Below are 14,472 nucleotides of genomic sequence, written 5' to 3' on the forward strand. Positions count from 1 at the left end.
TGTTGTAACCAAAAAGTACTTAAAATGTTCCCTTTAAACTTCTGAATCGTGTTTTTTAGATAACTTTTGAAAATATATCTTAGGGCATATGGTTTTAAAACATGCCCCAGTCTTTGGGGGGCATTTGGGATTCAAGCCATAGCGTCTTAAAAACGAATTTATGACCTTGAGCGGTTTCCGTCTATATGTGTGGGTAGTGTTAAAATTGGCTTCTTTAGATCATGTTCAAGAGTTTTTCTCAGTGGTTCTAAATGAGTTAGTATTTCCCTACCAAAGGAACAGATAAAAATGCATTGGGCATTTATGGTAGTTAAAATGAAAGGAATGTCCTAGCCTTTAGTGAGGGGGGACAAGAAACACTAAATGGCCCTAAATGTAGACAACAATCTTCATGATGAATTGTTATCCATCCCAAATGCCAATAGCAACCAATTTGATAAATTCAAGTAGTCATCAGAATTGTCTAAGTAATGTCCTTTTATTTGTAAGATTTGTGACCTCAGTCCTACCTGTAGTTAATTCTATCTTTTGTAATCTCAACATTATTTCTTTGTCTGTCTTGAGGGACTTTTTTTTTTTTATTGTAAACGTTTTGTTCTGTATCTTCTGCATGTGAACACATTCTATTCTTTCCTGTCTCAGATAATGTCCTTTCTGTATCCCACATCTTGTAGCCACGACTCTCTCTGTCTTTTTTTTTATTTGTTTATCGTCCTCTGCCCATCTCAGACTAGCACATTCATTTATCTATCTATTGGAAGGCAATATTTTTGTATTGTAAAAGAAAGAAACCTGATACCATACATAGTTTCAAAACACACCATTTTATTACAGAGACTTATCAGTAGAGTCATCATTCCACTTTAAAACCATTATGAGTGTGTATATCTGTACACACACACATATACATAAACACATACACATTTTAAAATTTCTAACGAGAGTCCACTTTGATTCTTTTATGCTTATTGTAATGCCACGTCTTTTCAGCTCGTCTCTGAAGCATACCTTCACAACCATTTGCACACATTTTCCCCTAATGTAATGCCACATTACTTTCCCAAGAGTAGGTTCATACTAAAACTATAATATAGTCACTTACAAAATTCTATTTCATAGTCAGAATGTCATCAAAATTAAATTTTCATTAACTGAACAATATATTCTGAGCTTCACTCACTGATCTCAAGAATCACTACCCATCCCAAATAGATATTACAAATAAATGCCAAATTGATCCCTGAAAACATTAAGTTGAAATAATTACATTAAAATATATACCTACACTTGCTTAAAATTACACTGTGGACTATTTGGATAACTGCAATGATTGCATCTCTTTGTAAGTTTATGTCAAAGCAGTGATACACTTACTTTTGTCTTTTAATGTATGATTTTATAAATTAATTCAAAAGACCTCAAAATATCTTACTAATGTATTATAATCTTGTATTGCACAAACATGTTGACAGAGAAATGCCACTGAAATTGGAGGTGGTGGTTTATTCTTTCAGTAAGAAATTACATTCTTGCTCAAATTTAGAATCAGGTACCTACAAAATTTCTGCATTTTATACTTCATAATTCCAGTGGGAAGTATCATACTAGGGTGTGGAACCAAATGAACAACAATGATGTTGATTCACTATTATAATTCGCAATTATGGGTATTTATAGTGTATTACATAACGAAGTGATCCAAATTAGTTGGGAGACTTCAAAAATTACATGGAATAACTGTAGTCCAGTTGTTTCTGAAGAATGACATTAAACTTTTAAAATTTGTTCAAATATATTAAATTATATTCATGTTGCAAAACAAAAAGAAAAAGATTGTGACTAACCCCCAAATTTTTATTTCTTAGCATAATGAAAACCTAAGTCTGTTTACAGATTATAGCATGTTCTAATTTAATTTACCTATAGTTCAGTAAGTAACTCATAAAAATTATTTGAAAATTAATTAGCTTTGGGGAATAATAAAATGCACATACATTAGGAGTTATATAGTTTAAAATATTAGATTTTTTGCCTGTTGACAGATACTGTATTTTTACAAATATTTTCAAAATTATGCTATTTCCTTGCCTATATGTATGATTGGTTGGTGTTTTAACATTCCATTATGGAAAATGATTAAATCTAGCTATATGGATATCAATTTGTCATTTTATTTTCTTTTACAGAGAGCGTTTTCAGATTCTTTGGTTATATGCTTTCTTGAACATTGTCTCTAAGTATTATTACATATAAACTGTAAAATAAAAGAAAACAAAACACCTCAAAATCATAGCAAAGCTAATTTTAACTTTATCTGGGGTTATACCATCTGACCTTCTGCATAATTTAACTGGTCTGCTAAGTGTTTGAAATATAATTATCATGAATGATTGTGATCCATAATGTCTTGCTTATATGTATGAAAATATATCATTTAGAGTTGTGTTTATAAATAAATCTTAATACTTATTACATAAATAACATAACAGTAAAATAACTGCATACATAATCTATATTTATATTACACTATTCAGATCAATTAGTTCCATAAATATCAGCAACAGTAATATATATAATAGATATAATAATAGAAGAAAAACTGACAAATTTGGTAGAAATTCAATGTTATTTTTTTATGGGCATAGAAAAGCCTTGAGGGCTAGGCGTGGTGGCACACACCTGTAATCCCAGCACTGGGGATGCTGAGGCAAGAGGATCACTGCGAGTTCATGACCAGCCTGGCTACAAAGTGAGTTCAAGGCTACCCCAAACTGCATAGTGAGATCCTGTCTCAAAAAGCCCCCCACTTTTCCCCGATAAAAAGAAAAGAAAGAAATGCTTTGAGCAATTGCCTTCTCGTCTCTGTTCGAATCCCTTCAGAGAATCATGATTTCTTCTGTACAACCTCTTTATATTCATTCATGTAACTATAAATATATGCTGTATATATTATTTTATATTCACAGTATAGATACATACATACTTTATTCTCAGGCTCATTCATGAACATGCAGGTCGGTCTGCACAATATGATCAAAATGTGGAATTTTCTTATAGAATATTTACTTACAACTTTTCACTCTTGTTCAAAAATGCAAAAATATCATACAGATTAATATTCTCTCTCTAAAAAATCTCTTCTTTATGCTTTATGTTTTTGTAATTTACAAATAAATTATGAAATATAATCCAATCACAAATTGAAAATAATTACAATGTTTTTTATAACAAGGCATTGCTGAGGTTTTGAATTGTGGCATTCTGGAAGCCACCTGTCTTTCAAAACAAAGACATCAACATGTTATTGTTATTCCTTGATATTTGTACTTTTCAGTTACTCATATGAAATATATAATTACAAATCTATTACTCATGCTACTCAAATAGTGTTTTTGAAGAATGTGGATCTTATTTTTGTTTCATTACATTTTTCCTGAAAAGTCTTCTTTAGAACAATCTGGAAAGTCTGTTAAAATTACTAAGCTAGGACATTTCTGGAAAGTTCTCTGCCCCATCAAAAGGGCTGGAGAATACTTGACACAAAATTAAGGAAGAAAAAATTTAGTGGCTACTCAAGAGAGATAAAACAAATTGTAAGAGCCATTTTATTTTATCCTCTAATCCTCTGATATCTCCTTGCCTCATATGAACATACTACAGTGTTCAATTTTTAAGACATTGATTATAGTCTTCCATTAAATATCAGTTGTGGTCCTCCATTGCTCATGTTGTCTGTCATTTCCTGTTAGGAAAATAACATGAATTAATTACAAATCATTGTCAGAGTAAGACATTGTTTTCGGTTAATAGGTTTGCAAAGCAGATATTTCAAGCCATTGAAAAACATTTTTTAGGGGAGGACAAGGGTTGATATTGTTGCTGCATTTTAGGAAGTGAAGTTTCATGGCATCTTGAAGCACATGAAAATGCCAAAGTGACTGTCTGTTTAGAGAAAAGTCTTTTACCCATAAAATCAGTTCACTGTCTCTCTAATTCACTGAGTTTCCTCTTTCTTTACTCCAATCTATTTTGGGGAGATCTTGCCTGGAAAAAAGAAGATGGTCAAGTGGCCAAGTTTTCCCAAATGCACAGGCTCCTCTTCTGACCATGGCTCAAAGTGCCAATAACACATTTCACAGTTTATCTTTAATCTATGGAAAATGTGTGGCCTTTTGGTAATGGACTGAAAAAGGACCAAAGAGAAGCAATGTTGCTTGTCTGTGTATGTGGGTCACTACCAAATCACAGTAGGAAACATTGGTTTTAATGACATTATCATTTATACAGCAAAAAGCAAAACAGAGAAACCTCTTGGTGTGTTTTTAAAAGACCGATTACTAAGAAATTAAGAAGTACACAAGAAGGCATATAAAATATAGATGTAAAGGATAAACTAACATTAAAAGTTTCATTTGCAGTTATTATATGTATTGGTTTAAGAAATTTTAAAAGTTGGGAATTATATTTTATTTCGTGATAAAAGGTGGTGAGATATGAGGGTTATTCCTATTTATTATGGTTACTGAGCCATATTATAAAAATGTCGACAACATTTTCTGAGAATAGGTTGACAATATCTTTCCATATCTGAACAAGCCTATTTGCAAAAGAATAGGAAAAATATCAAGTGTAAATTTTTTTTTCTCAACTGTTCCATTCTTGTCTGTTCCTATGCTACTCCTTTTTGAAGAAACTATTAGATACATTTGGAGAATCTTCTAAAGATACGTATAGTGAAGATAGATCAGAAAATAGACTATGGTCACTGAATGGCTATTAAATTTGTTATAGTTAAGAAACTTGATTTGAGGCTTCATTTAAGAATTTCCTGTAGATGGTAAGAATACTATAAATCATTTTCTCAAAATTAACATCCACAAATTTACTCAAATATCTTTTCTTATTCATCTAATTAAAAGATAAAGAAAACTTTTTATTGGATTTATAGAAATAACAATCTTATTCTTGTGTGCCTTTCTTAAAAAGACTTTACCTTTTTTTTAAAAAGTTGCTTTAGAAACTGTAAAACTATATTACCAATATTTTGTTACATGATTTAAGAAAGTCTTTTCAATTTTACAAAATGAAATTTTCTTAACTAAATTCACCACAACAGGGACATTGTAAAATTACTGATAGTAAATAATAATGAATATTAGTTTAAATAGATGAATCTTGTCAATTTATTTGCAAATAGGCATGTCCAATTTAATCAGCAGACTGTATTTTAAGTTTGGGCAGGACAAAATGTGGATATTTACAAGTGAACATACTTTCTGAAAATGAGTTGTAATATATATATATATATATATAACTTTCTCTATTTCTAATTGCGCTGCTTAACTAAACCTAGAAATTTTACTATTTATTTTCAGCAATTGGAAATATGGAAAATGTGTCATAATGGATAATTTTAACAGAAGTACCACCCTGTATAGAAGTTTTACTGTGTTAGTGCCAAAGTTTGGCTATTTGTTCATGCAATTTTGGCATGATGGAGATACACAGTTTGTCTTTGTCCAGATTTGTTTATTATTAAAGGCAAAACTCTGGTCTGTGAATGATATTGAGTCATAATCATGATGCAGCAGAGAATACAAGGAATCAGGAATCATCCAAACAGAAATGTATTTGGATGCTTTAGAAGCAGGCTGAATATTTTAAATACTCAACCAACTGTGAAGCTCAAGACACTACCATGGTGGTTCATGTCAGTTCCTCGAAGTAGCCTTTTTGAAAGCGATGCTTTGAGGAATAACATCACAGCATCAGTCCAAACTGATCTGCTGACATCATGGCTTCATAAAAGAGGCATTGTTTCCTGCAGCGACATCACAACATGGTAACTCCCTAGAAATCAGCGTACCTTGTAGGTAACTCTGGTGTCGGGGGTACCACCGGACAGCTGGGCAAGTCGGTTATTTCAATAGCCCTCAATCTCTAATGTAAATATAACAATTATACAATAAATATTGCACAAACACACACACAGAAAACTAAGTCACACTACTATAAAAATAGAGCACAAAAGAGCCGCTATCTAAACATGGACTCATCATCTGCTTTCACTGATCATCTATTTAAATGGTCAGTCCTGGTGTTTCCCACTAATTCTTTTCTGAAGTACATGCATACAACTCTTTAAAATCGCGTTCTTGGGACAAAGAAAGAGCATTTGCTGTCATTACGTATAAGTTATATACTGACTATAAACATATAAACTACAAAATAAATACTTTTTAATTTCAAAATAACATTACAAAGAAATATGCAGTCATTATTTCTTTTATTCTATGGTTGTACAGTTTTATTTCATAATATAAAGAAAAGTGTAACTTGGCCATTATCTTAGTGAGTTTATTTCACAGATGCTTATCTTTTCCTTAACAGATACAGTAGCAGGAAATGAATTAAGAAATATTTGCAAGATGTAGTAGAAGCACAGACCTCTCTCTGTACCATTTGTCCTTTTATGCAATTAATGTAACTTTCCGTTTGAATGGGTTTCAAGAAACAATTATGAAAGGGCCATTGTTTAAAATATAGTTAAAGCTATCCAAATATTCATGAAGTTAAGATGAGAATTAAATGAAGCTTTATAGGAATTATAATATCTGCACTGATGGACAAGGCTTTTTGTCACCTTATTAAAGAGTTTCTTTATGCTTGAGTATCTAATTTACATAATCAGATGCATCTACTTACAAGCACAAGGACTGGGCTAGAGAAGGGAATTCATGCAATTTCTAAAACTGGCCTTATTGAGTAGAGACTGTATTTAATTTATGTGTTTTTCCTCGGTATAATACATAAAATCCATATTTATAAGGTATTCAATATTTTATTAAATGCTATTTTAGGAACTGTGTTTTGAAAAGACCGAGAAGCTATGATGGGAACAAATGCACTCAAGAATTGCAGAGGAAAAGTAATTTTTAGAATTCTTACTCTTAGTCCAATAGGGTACAATGTACAAACTCCAAACCTTCCAAATTGTCATCTAAGGCTGCAAACTGATTCACTCAGACTGCCGTCTTCATCACATGACAGCAGTGGGAGGCAGAGGCACAAAACTCACTTTCTCGGCCATTTCATGAGAGTGATGCAAGGAGTGCTCCCTTTCGGAGAACATCCTCCTCTGTTCATAGCTGGCCAGGCGACAGGTGAGCCAGGAGGACAGAGTGCAGCCCCCAATCCCAATGCACGCCAGGGACATGGAGGCCAGATGCAGAGGATACAAGGAAGAAGTCTTCTTTGTGACTGCCCGAAGGAACTGAAAATTTAGGATGCCCCCAATGAGTCCACAGATACAACAGGCTGAAAAGAGGATCATCTGGTAAGGAAAAAGAGAAGTGGGCATTACATTTGAGGAGGCAAGGACTCCAGAACACACTGCCAAGCGCCCATGCGTTCAGGATGGCTAGCCCACAAGAGAAGGTGCTCCTGTGTTCCCTGGAGGCAGGAGCTCGGCTGCCAACTGAGATTCCACTCAGTCTGATTTACTGCCAGGACGTAGTGTATAGTGTCTTAGAAATTGAAGCCAAGGTTACATTTTATGAAAATTCTGAAAAAATTTTCTCTTAGCCAGTTTCAGATTTAAATAATATTAATTTAACATGTACTCTGCCCTGCTATGCTAAAAATTATAATGGGTATCATCTTAATAAGCCTTCCTAGCAATACTCTGAGCGAGATACTAATATATAGTCCAGGAAAATGAGTGGTCATTAATGAATGATGAGACTCAAATTGAGAGACTGGACTCAGATTTTTCCAAATAACATCCCATTTGACTATGTCAGTCCTCTCAAAGTATCTAAATATCTTACTTTCACTGAATTGACATTAGTCTTTCCTAACTTCAGATATTTGTGTCTCTCTACCTATTTGAATTTAGATAATTTAGTTAACTTCTTTTTTGTCTTCATGTATTTATTTTTTTGTCTTCATTTTGTCTTCTGAAGACAGAAGGATGAACAGTTATCTGTGGAGTAGGGAAGAAAAGAAGGTAGCCTTATCAGGGCTGTTAAAAGTATCCTTAATAATGTGACATTTCAGTTAGGTACATGTAATTCTCAGAAAGGGTCCAGGCATAGGTACATGGAATAGCGTAACAAAAAGCTTAATTGTCAGAAAGAACTACAATACTGTAGTTTGTTTCACTTCTTCAATTTAAATGGACATTGCTTACTGTATATCTCTTATAGTACACATCATCATGTGTGAAAACTATCATATTTTTATTCTTGATTAGATACAATGCCCAAAATTGTTTACCAAATAATGAAATCATCCTACCAAGTAGCAACCAGCAGTTCACAAGTTTAAGTAGTACTAATCAGTTGTGTTTAATTGTAAGGAGTATTCAGATAAAATGCAGGTTCTTTGGAACAAATTTTGGTGCTTACTCATTCTCAGAAAATGAAAAGCTCTTACACACTTGCCTTCGAATAATGAGCTACTACTAATTTGGGTGTATTGTATGCAGGTGCAAACTCCCTATAAAGAATGTGACCATTGTGTGTATCAAAGGCTTAGCAATGAAATTAATTTTAAAAAAAAGAACTGTGAGAAATAAATTCCTGTTGTTTAAATCAAAAAGCTTAATTTTCTATCACAGGAAAGCCCATATGTCTCCCAATATTTTTTGCATTAATTTCTTAAACATGATACTTCATTAACATGTAGCAACAGAATACTGCACCTCTACACTAACATACTAAAATGTGCATCCCAGTTCGTAACTACATAGTATTCAAACCACACAAAGTAAGAGATTCTAGACTCAGTGATATTGAAAATACATTTTTACAAAATTTTATTAGAATATAGAGAGTCCTTGAAGCTAAATACTGTGAATGGTACCTCTAGAGTGTACTTTCTTGTGGTACTTTCTTGTGGTAGATACATCTACCATCAGGCTGGTAGTTTCTAAATGCTCAGCTGTTATAATTCTAGTCTTTTATAATTTATAAAAAGAATTATAAAGACATAAAAGAGATGTTAGTGCCTTTTAAAATCTTCCTTCCTTCCTTCCTTCCTTCCTTCCTTCCTTCCTTCCTTCCTTCCTTCCTCCTACGTAATCATAAAGACTCTTGGTAAAGGAAGGGTGCAGAAATGGGAAGATGAAGTCTAGAGAGTGTTGGGGAACTCAAATGCCAATTACAAGTGTCCAAAATCACACTGGGTCCCTAAACTTTCCCTCTATATTTTTTTTAACTTTGTGTCTTACCTGTCTACGGCAGTGAGTGATGTATCCTTTTGTCACAATATGTAATATTGTGACAGAGAAAGGCATTATTAGCAAAAGAGGTACAATGAGAACAGCTGCAAATGCTCCACATTCTCCGCCATGCTCCACTACCTCCCCTCTCCTTTGAAAACTCTGTAAGTTCAAAGGCTACTTCCTAGGTTCTTCATATAGTGCTGATTTTGCCAATTTGTGAAAGTTTATGATGCTTTCTTTAGTATTCAATAAAATAAGCTATGCATTTGTCCTTCTTTCCAAACTCTCATAAAGTGTCATGAAAGGCTGAAGGGAATCTGTACTTCAGCATTCAGGGTTCCCCTCCGGCTACTATCAATTGACTGGGTGCATGTTCCCTGCCCCAGGACCCCATAATAGTGTCAGAAAACATCTGAAAGTACTTACACATGTGCTCACAGTAATAAAGTAAGATAAAATAAAATATATATTTAAGAATCAATCAATCATACAGCTAGCTGTCTTGCTGCTTTGCAAAATTAGATTCACAGTCAAAGAAAGCCAGTAGTTCTTAGACCCATTCCATATATAACCAATTAAGTTTCCTGTAGATTAAAACATGACCATTTTTTATTCACTGAAGGATTCAGATAATTACCTGGAAGTCTTAAAGTAGGATACTAGGGAATGTCATACACAGCACACATTAAAATGTACATATTTATGTGTTTAAGGAATGTATCAAAGATTTTTTGTGTTGATATTTTATCACAGTCTGTAATCCTCTAGTTTTTAAAATAATGATAAAATCAGGAATTATTCATCAGTCCCTTCTTTTTATCCTAAATTACTAACATTCAATACATGAAATTTGACTAGGCATCATTTTCATTCTGGAATGTTTATGTTTCAAATACTCCAGTGTACAATAGAAACAAGCAAAACTTACGACAAGTCCTGATTTTTTTTTGGCGCACAATATCCCACATATGCCACAAAGGAGAAACTGCAAAAGAAAAGAAGAAACATTACTCCATATTCCAACATGTGAGAAACCCTAGGGTTTAGTTTATTTCAGTTCACTCATGACACTTGCTCCAGGAAATTTAGAAGTTTTAAATTCCCAACAAAAGTTGGAAAGTGGAGTAGTAAAATCCAAAAAATGCACTTTCCTTTGGAAATTTACTTCTTTCAAAGCTGATAAAGGTAAATAGGATTTTAAAAAACCAGAATTAATTTGTCATCAGAAAAATTTGTGCAATAAGTAAATTTAGAATTTTTTTCTCTCCTATTTTCTGTCATTGTCTTCTTTTGCTGGTCTACTTTCTCAGGGAGAAAAATGTACCTTCACTCATACTAAGCAACTAGAACTGAATAGGTCCTACAATAGGAAAGGAATCCTGCATAAATAGAAACATGAAGCATGGGCAATGAGATGTTCCTCTAAAGAGACTTGATTTGTACCTCTCAAATTGGTACTATGGCTCCATCATTCTACCAGAAAGGCTGCACTTACAAATATGTCGGAAGTGAAATACGGTACGTAGTTTCCTGGAAGCAAGAACACTGGTGACAGAATCGCTTTGCACAAGCAGCTACATCAGACCAACTACCAATGACAAACGATTTGGTTGATGGACATTTTTGCTGCTGTAAAATAATAAATAATTGAATTTGGGTAGAAACATTGAAGAATATTTTTGTACATACTTCTGATGAGCCAAACCATATAAAGTTTCAAATTCATTAACAAGTAGTAAACCCTCTACAGGCTTAGATTTGCAAAATTTGTTTCCACTTGGTTAATAAAAACATTTTTGTTATCTCAAATCAGCACTAAAAATATCTGGCTGTAAGTATTTCACATCTGGGTAGAATTTTTTAAAATATATTTCAAAATATTCTGACAATTATCTTTAGTAATATGCATGTAACAAAAACCAATAGATTTTGCTGAAAAATAATAATTAAGGGAAGCTGTTGTAAGAGAACTTACCCACAAGGAAGAAAAGAGATTATAAAGTAGACAGTGGTGGTGCAGGAACACAGGTGAAGAAACATAAGGGTCTATGTAAATTTATTGCATAAATTAGATGAATTTTCAAATTAGTTTAGAAAGGGTGAGGATCATTTATTCAATTGATAAAATTACATAATTTGTTATCTTCTAATGTCATACACCAAAATTAATATGAAACATTTTAATTATTTAAATAAATAAAAATTTATAGGCTCATTTGGAAATAACAAAGTTAAATATTTATATAATTGTAGAGGAGTGGGAAGAATTTCTAAATACAGCATTAAATTCCCAGACAAAAACAGAAGATACTTATAAATATTAATGGAGAAAATTATAACTTTGCAAGTCAAAAATGTCAGTCTCAAAGACAAATATAAATTGGAATTATGTTCAGAAAATATGTAACAAGTCAAGCATTCACATGCTGCATAAAATAGATCTGATACAATATTTATAGTAGCATAAAACCAGCAGAAGATAGAAACTCAGAACTTTTGAATCTTGAATACTTGTGTAATTTTCATCTTTTTGTGGCACTACAGATTTGACTAAGCTTAATCCTCACTTTTTTTGGACAGGATTTCCCTAAGTTACTAAGTGCCCAGGCCAGGCTAGAATTTGTGATCTTACTGCTGTGGTCTCCCAGAGTGGTAGGATAGGACTATGATGACAGGCTTCAAAAGCTATTTTTGAGTGTCTCTTTTGGCCATTTGTCATCGCCTTCTGTACCCCCGTGGAGAAGATCTTGTCCTGAAGTGTAGTCTTACTGATTCCATATTGTTTGGTGAAAGGCTGCAGTCAAACAATCCCAGTTTGAACCAGTTCTGTTCCTCTCCAAGCTTGAAACTTCAGCTCAAAGCCTAAACATGTCCTTTACTAAGCTAACTCTAACTCAACTTGAGCTAACTCAACTCATTCACCCAGAATTCATTCTTAAAATAATTTGGTAGTAATGTATTTGTGTATTTCTTAGATCTCTTTTAAAATAAATAAATATCACTATTATTTATTTACAATTGAACTCAAGGGACATTTGGAGCGTAAGCAGAGTTCTCTATCCCAGCCACATGATTGAAACATCTAAATGTATTGAAATTGCTATTTCCTGTTGTCCCATTTTACTTGAATAAATGTAAGAAATGGAAGATCAGCGTTGAAGCAAGGGAAGGCAGAGTAGGAGGAATATCAGGCAATATTGTTTCACACTTCCTCATCCCTGGAGTATAAATATTATCCAATAGTTATTGCTGTCAGAGCATCCAAAATTCATATTCTTTTTTTGGATATTTAATTTAAAAAGGCACACAATGGTAAGTACATAAAAACATAAAATTTCTGAGTAGGATCTAAGAAAACTCAGCGTAAGTTTAGACATTTAATTTACAGAGAACTAAACTGTACACTGACCAAACAGTACACTGACCTTTCATTCTATTGACCACCTTTATTTACCCCAAGTCATAGTACTGGAGGGGATCTTGAATGATGTTTTCACTTAGCACTCATGATTTGTACATGGTGACCTGAAGAGCTATATGTCCAGGTGAGTTAAGTGGACTGGTAAAGGTCCCACAAAGAGCCCAGGATTAAACATATAATTTGAGGTTTTATTAAGAGTCTAAGTTAATTTTTTCTAATAATATGATGGAGATGTTTTTCAAAAGGATTTTCTAGTAACAGTAAAGTGTGCATAATATTAGCAAATGTAACCAGAGGTGGTTAATGAACACATTATGCTCACTTATAATTGTCCTTGCCATATTAATTTACTGATTTATTTCTCTTTCTTTCTTTCTTTCTTTCTTTCTTTCTTTCTTTCTTTCTTTCTTTCTTTCTTTCATTTTTGGTTCCAAGGATCAAACTCACAACCTCATGCTTTCCAGGCAGGCACTGTGCTGCTGAACTCCTTGCCATTGTTAACTTTTGAAATAAAACTAATGAGAAAATTTGTCACTACATTACAGTCCAAAATTAAATGCATTTGATTTTATAAGGAAATTTGGTATAATATTCCAGAGTCATTTTTTGCCTAGCTTGATGTAACTTTATCTAGTATGTGAAATACTTACTTACACATGTCATGAAAATTAGTAAGCGAGCAAAAAACAAATTTCCTTAAGAAAGTAAATCTGATGGTTGGTTGTGTGTGTGTGTGTGTGTGTGTGTGTGTGTGTGTTTTCTCACACAGCTTGAATGAGATACGTGGTTTTACAAAAGAAATAAAATTTTATTTGAGAAGATGGGCTATTTAAATCTAGTTAGGGTTGTTCATTTTGTTATTACTACAAAGCAATATCAGTATAGCAATTCAAGGATAGAGCATCAAATGGTACTCTATGAAATAAAACTAATTAGTCCTTGAAGTAGAGTACATTTGATTCCAGTTTAGATTAGATTCCATAGATAGCCGAAGTTGTGATTCATGGGATAAAATGGAGCTATTATGCAAATAGCACTTTACCTTGAGTTGATTTTCTTTATAAAATGTCCATTAGAGATGTCTACTTTTGTTTTAAGGCTTAGAAAAATGGAAAGATGTCATTTCCACCCTAACAATTAACACAAGCTGATTAAATTGCAGAATGATCACTTCTTAATGGTTGAGAACTGAGATTTTATGGTAAACAAAAAAAAGTTAATACAAAGAGGGACAAGACTCTCTAAGACCTTCCAAAGAGTTAGAAGCAAACTGTGATACCCATTTAGAGCAGGTGGGGAAGAAACACTTTGATTATATGCATGCATGCCTTAGTGTATGAGTGTGCACATTGTGTGTGTGTGTGTGTGTGTGTGTATGGAAGGGTGTGTGTGCAAAACCCTGTGCCTATTTCAGCCTTTCTATTTTATGAAGCAATAGTCTTCTGATTTTTCACTTGATCTTATCCAGAAGACTGAGAAGCAATCAGGTTTTTGGCAAAGAAACTGATAATATGGTGGAGAAAAGATAGCATCATCAACAAATGATGCTGGCAAAAGTAAACATTCAATTATAGAAGATTGAAACTAGATCCCTATTTCTAACCCTGTACAAAAATTAAGTCAAAGTGGATCAAAGACAATATGATATCTGACACCAAAATTAGTTGTGAAAACATGGGGGAAATATGTCAAAATATTGCTATGGGCAATGATTTCCTGAATAGGTCTATGTTTGACAAAGTAAATTACATCATATTAAAAATAAAAAATCTTCTGCGTAGAAAAGAAAACAACAGAATGAAGAGACAATTCAGGGAATGAGAGA

General features: G+C 33.0%; 1 protein-coding gene across 6 annotated transcripts in view; it reads right to left on the reverse strand.

Moving 5' to 3' along the window:
* Window positions 1-805: 805 nt before the first annotated feature.
* Window positions 806-14,472, reverse strand: part of Tmem196 (transmembrane protein 196) — a 51,413-nt gene continuing 37,746 nt past the window's right edge. For 4 of the 6 annotated variants that reach the window (XM_063239199.1, XM_003469824.5, XM_063239178.1 and 1 more), the window contains exons 2-5: window positions 10,155-10,211; window positions 7,079-7,333; window positions 5,867-5,940; window positions 806-3,742 (exon numbers count right to left, since the gene is read on the reverse strand). In XM_063239199.1, coding sequence (XP_063095269.1) covers window positions 3,736-3,742; window positions 5,867-5,940; window positions 7,079-7,333 — 336 coding nt within the window. In that variant the 5' untranslated portion in view covers window positions 10,155-10,211 and the 3' untranslated portion in view covers window positions 806-3,735. The remainder of the gene's footprint in view (window positions 3,743-5,866; window positions 5,941-7,078; window positions 7,334-10,154; window positions 10,212-14,472) is intronic. The other 2 variants (XM_005003612.3, XM_005003611.3) reach the window with 1 other exon arrangement.

This window comes from Cavia porcellus, unplaced genomic scaffold (genome assembly GCF_034190915.1).
Source record: "Cavia porcellus strain 051 isolate PalLab524CR breed Dunkin Hartley unplaced genomic scaffold, mCavPor4.1 scaffold_2, whole genome shotgun sequence".
NCBI lineage: Eukaryota > Metazoa > Chordata > Mammalia > Rodentia > Caviidae > Cavia > Cavia porcellus.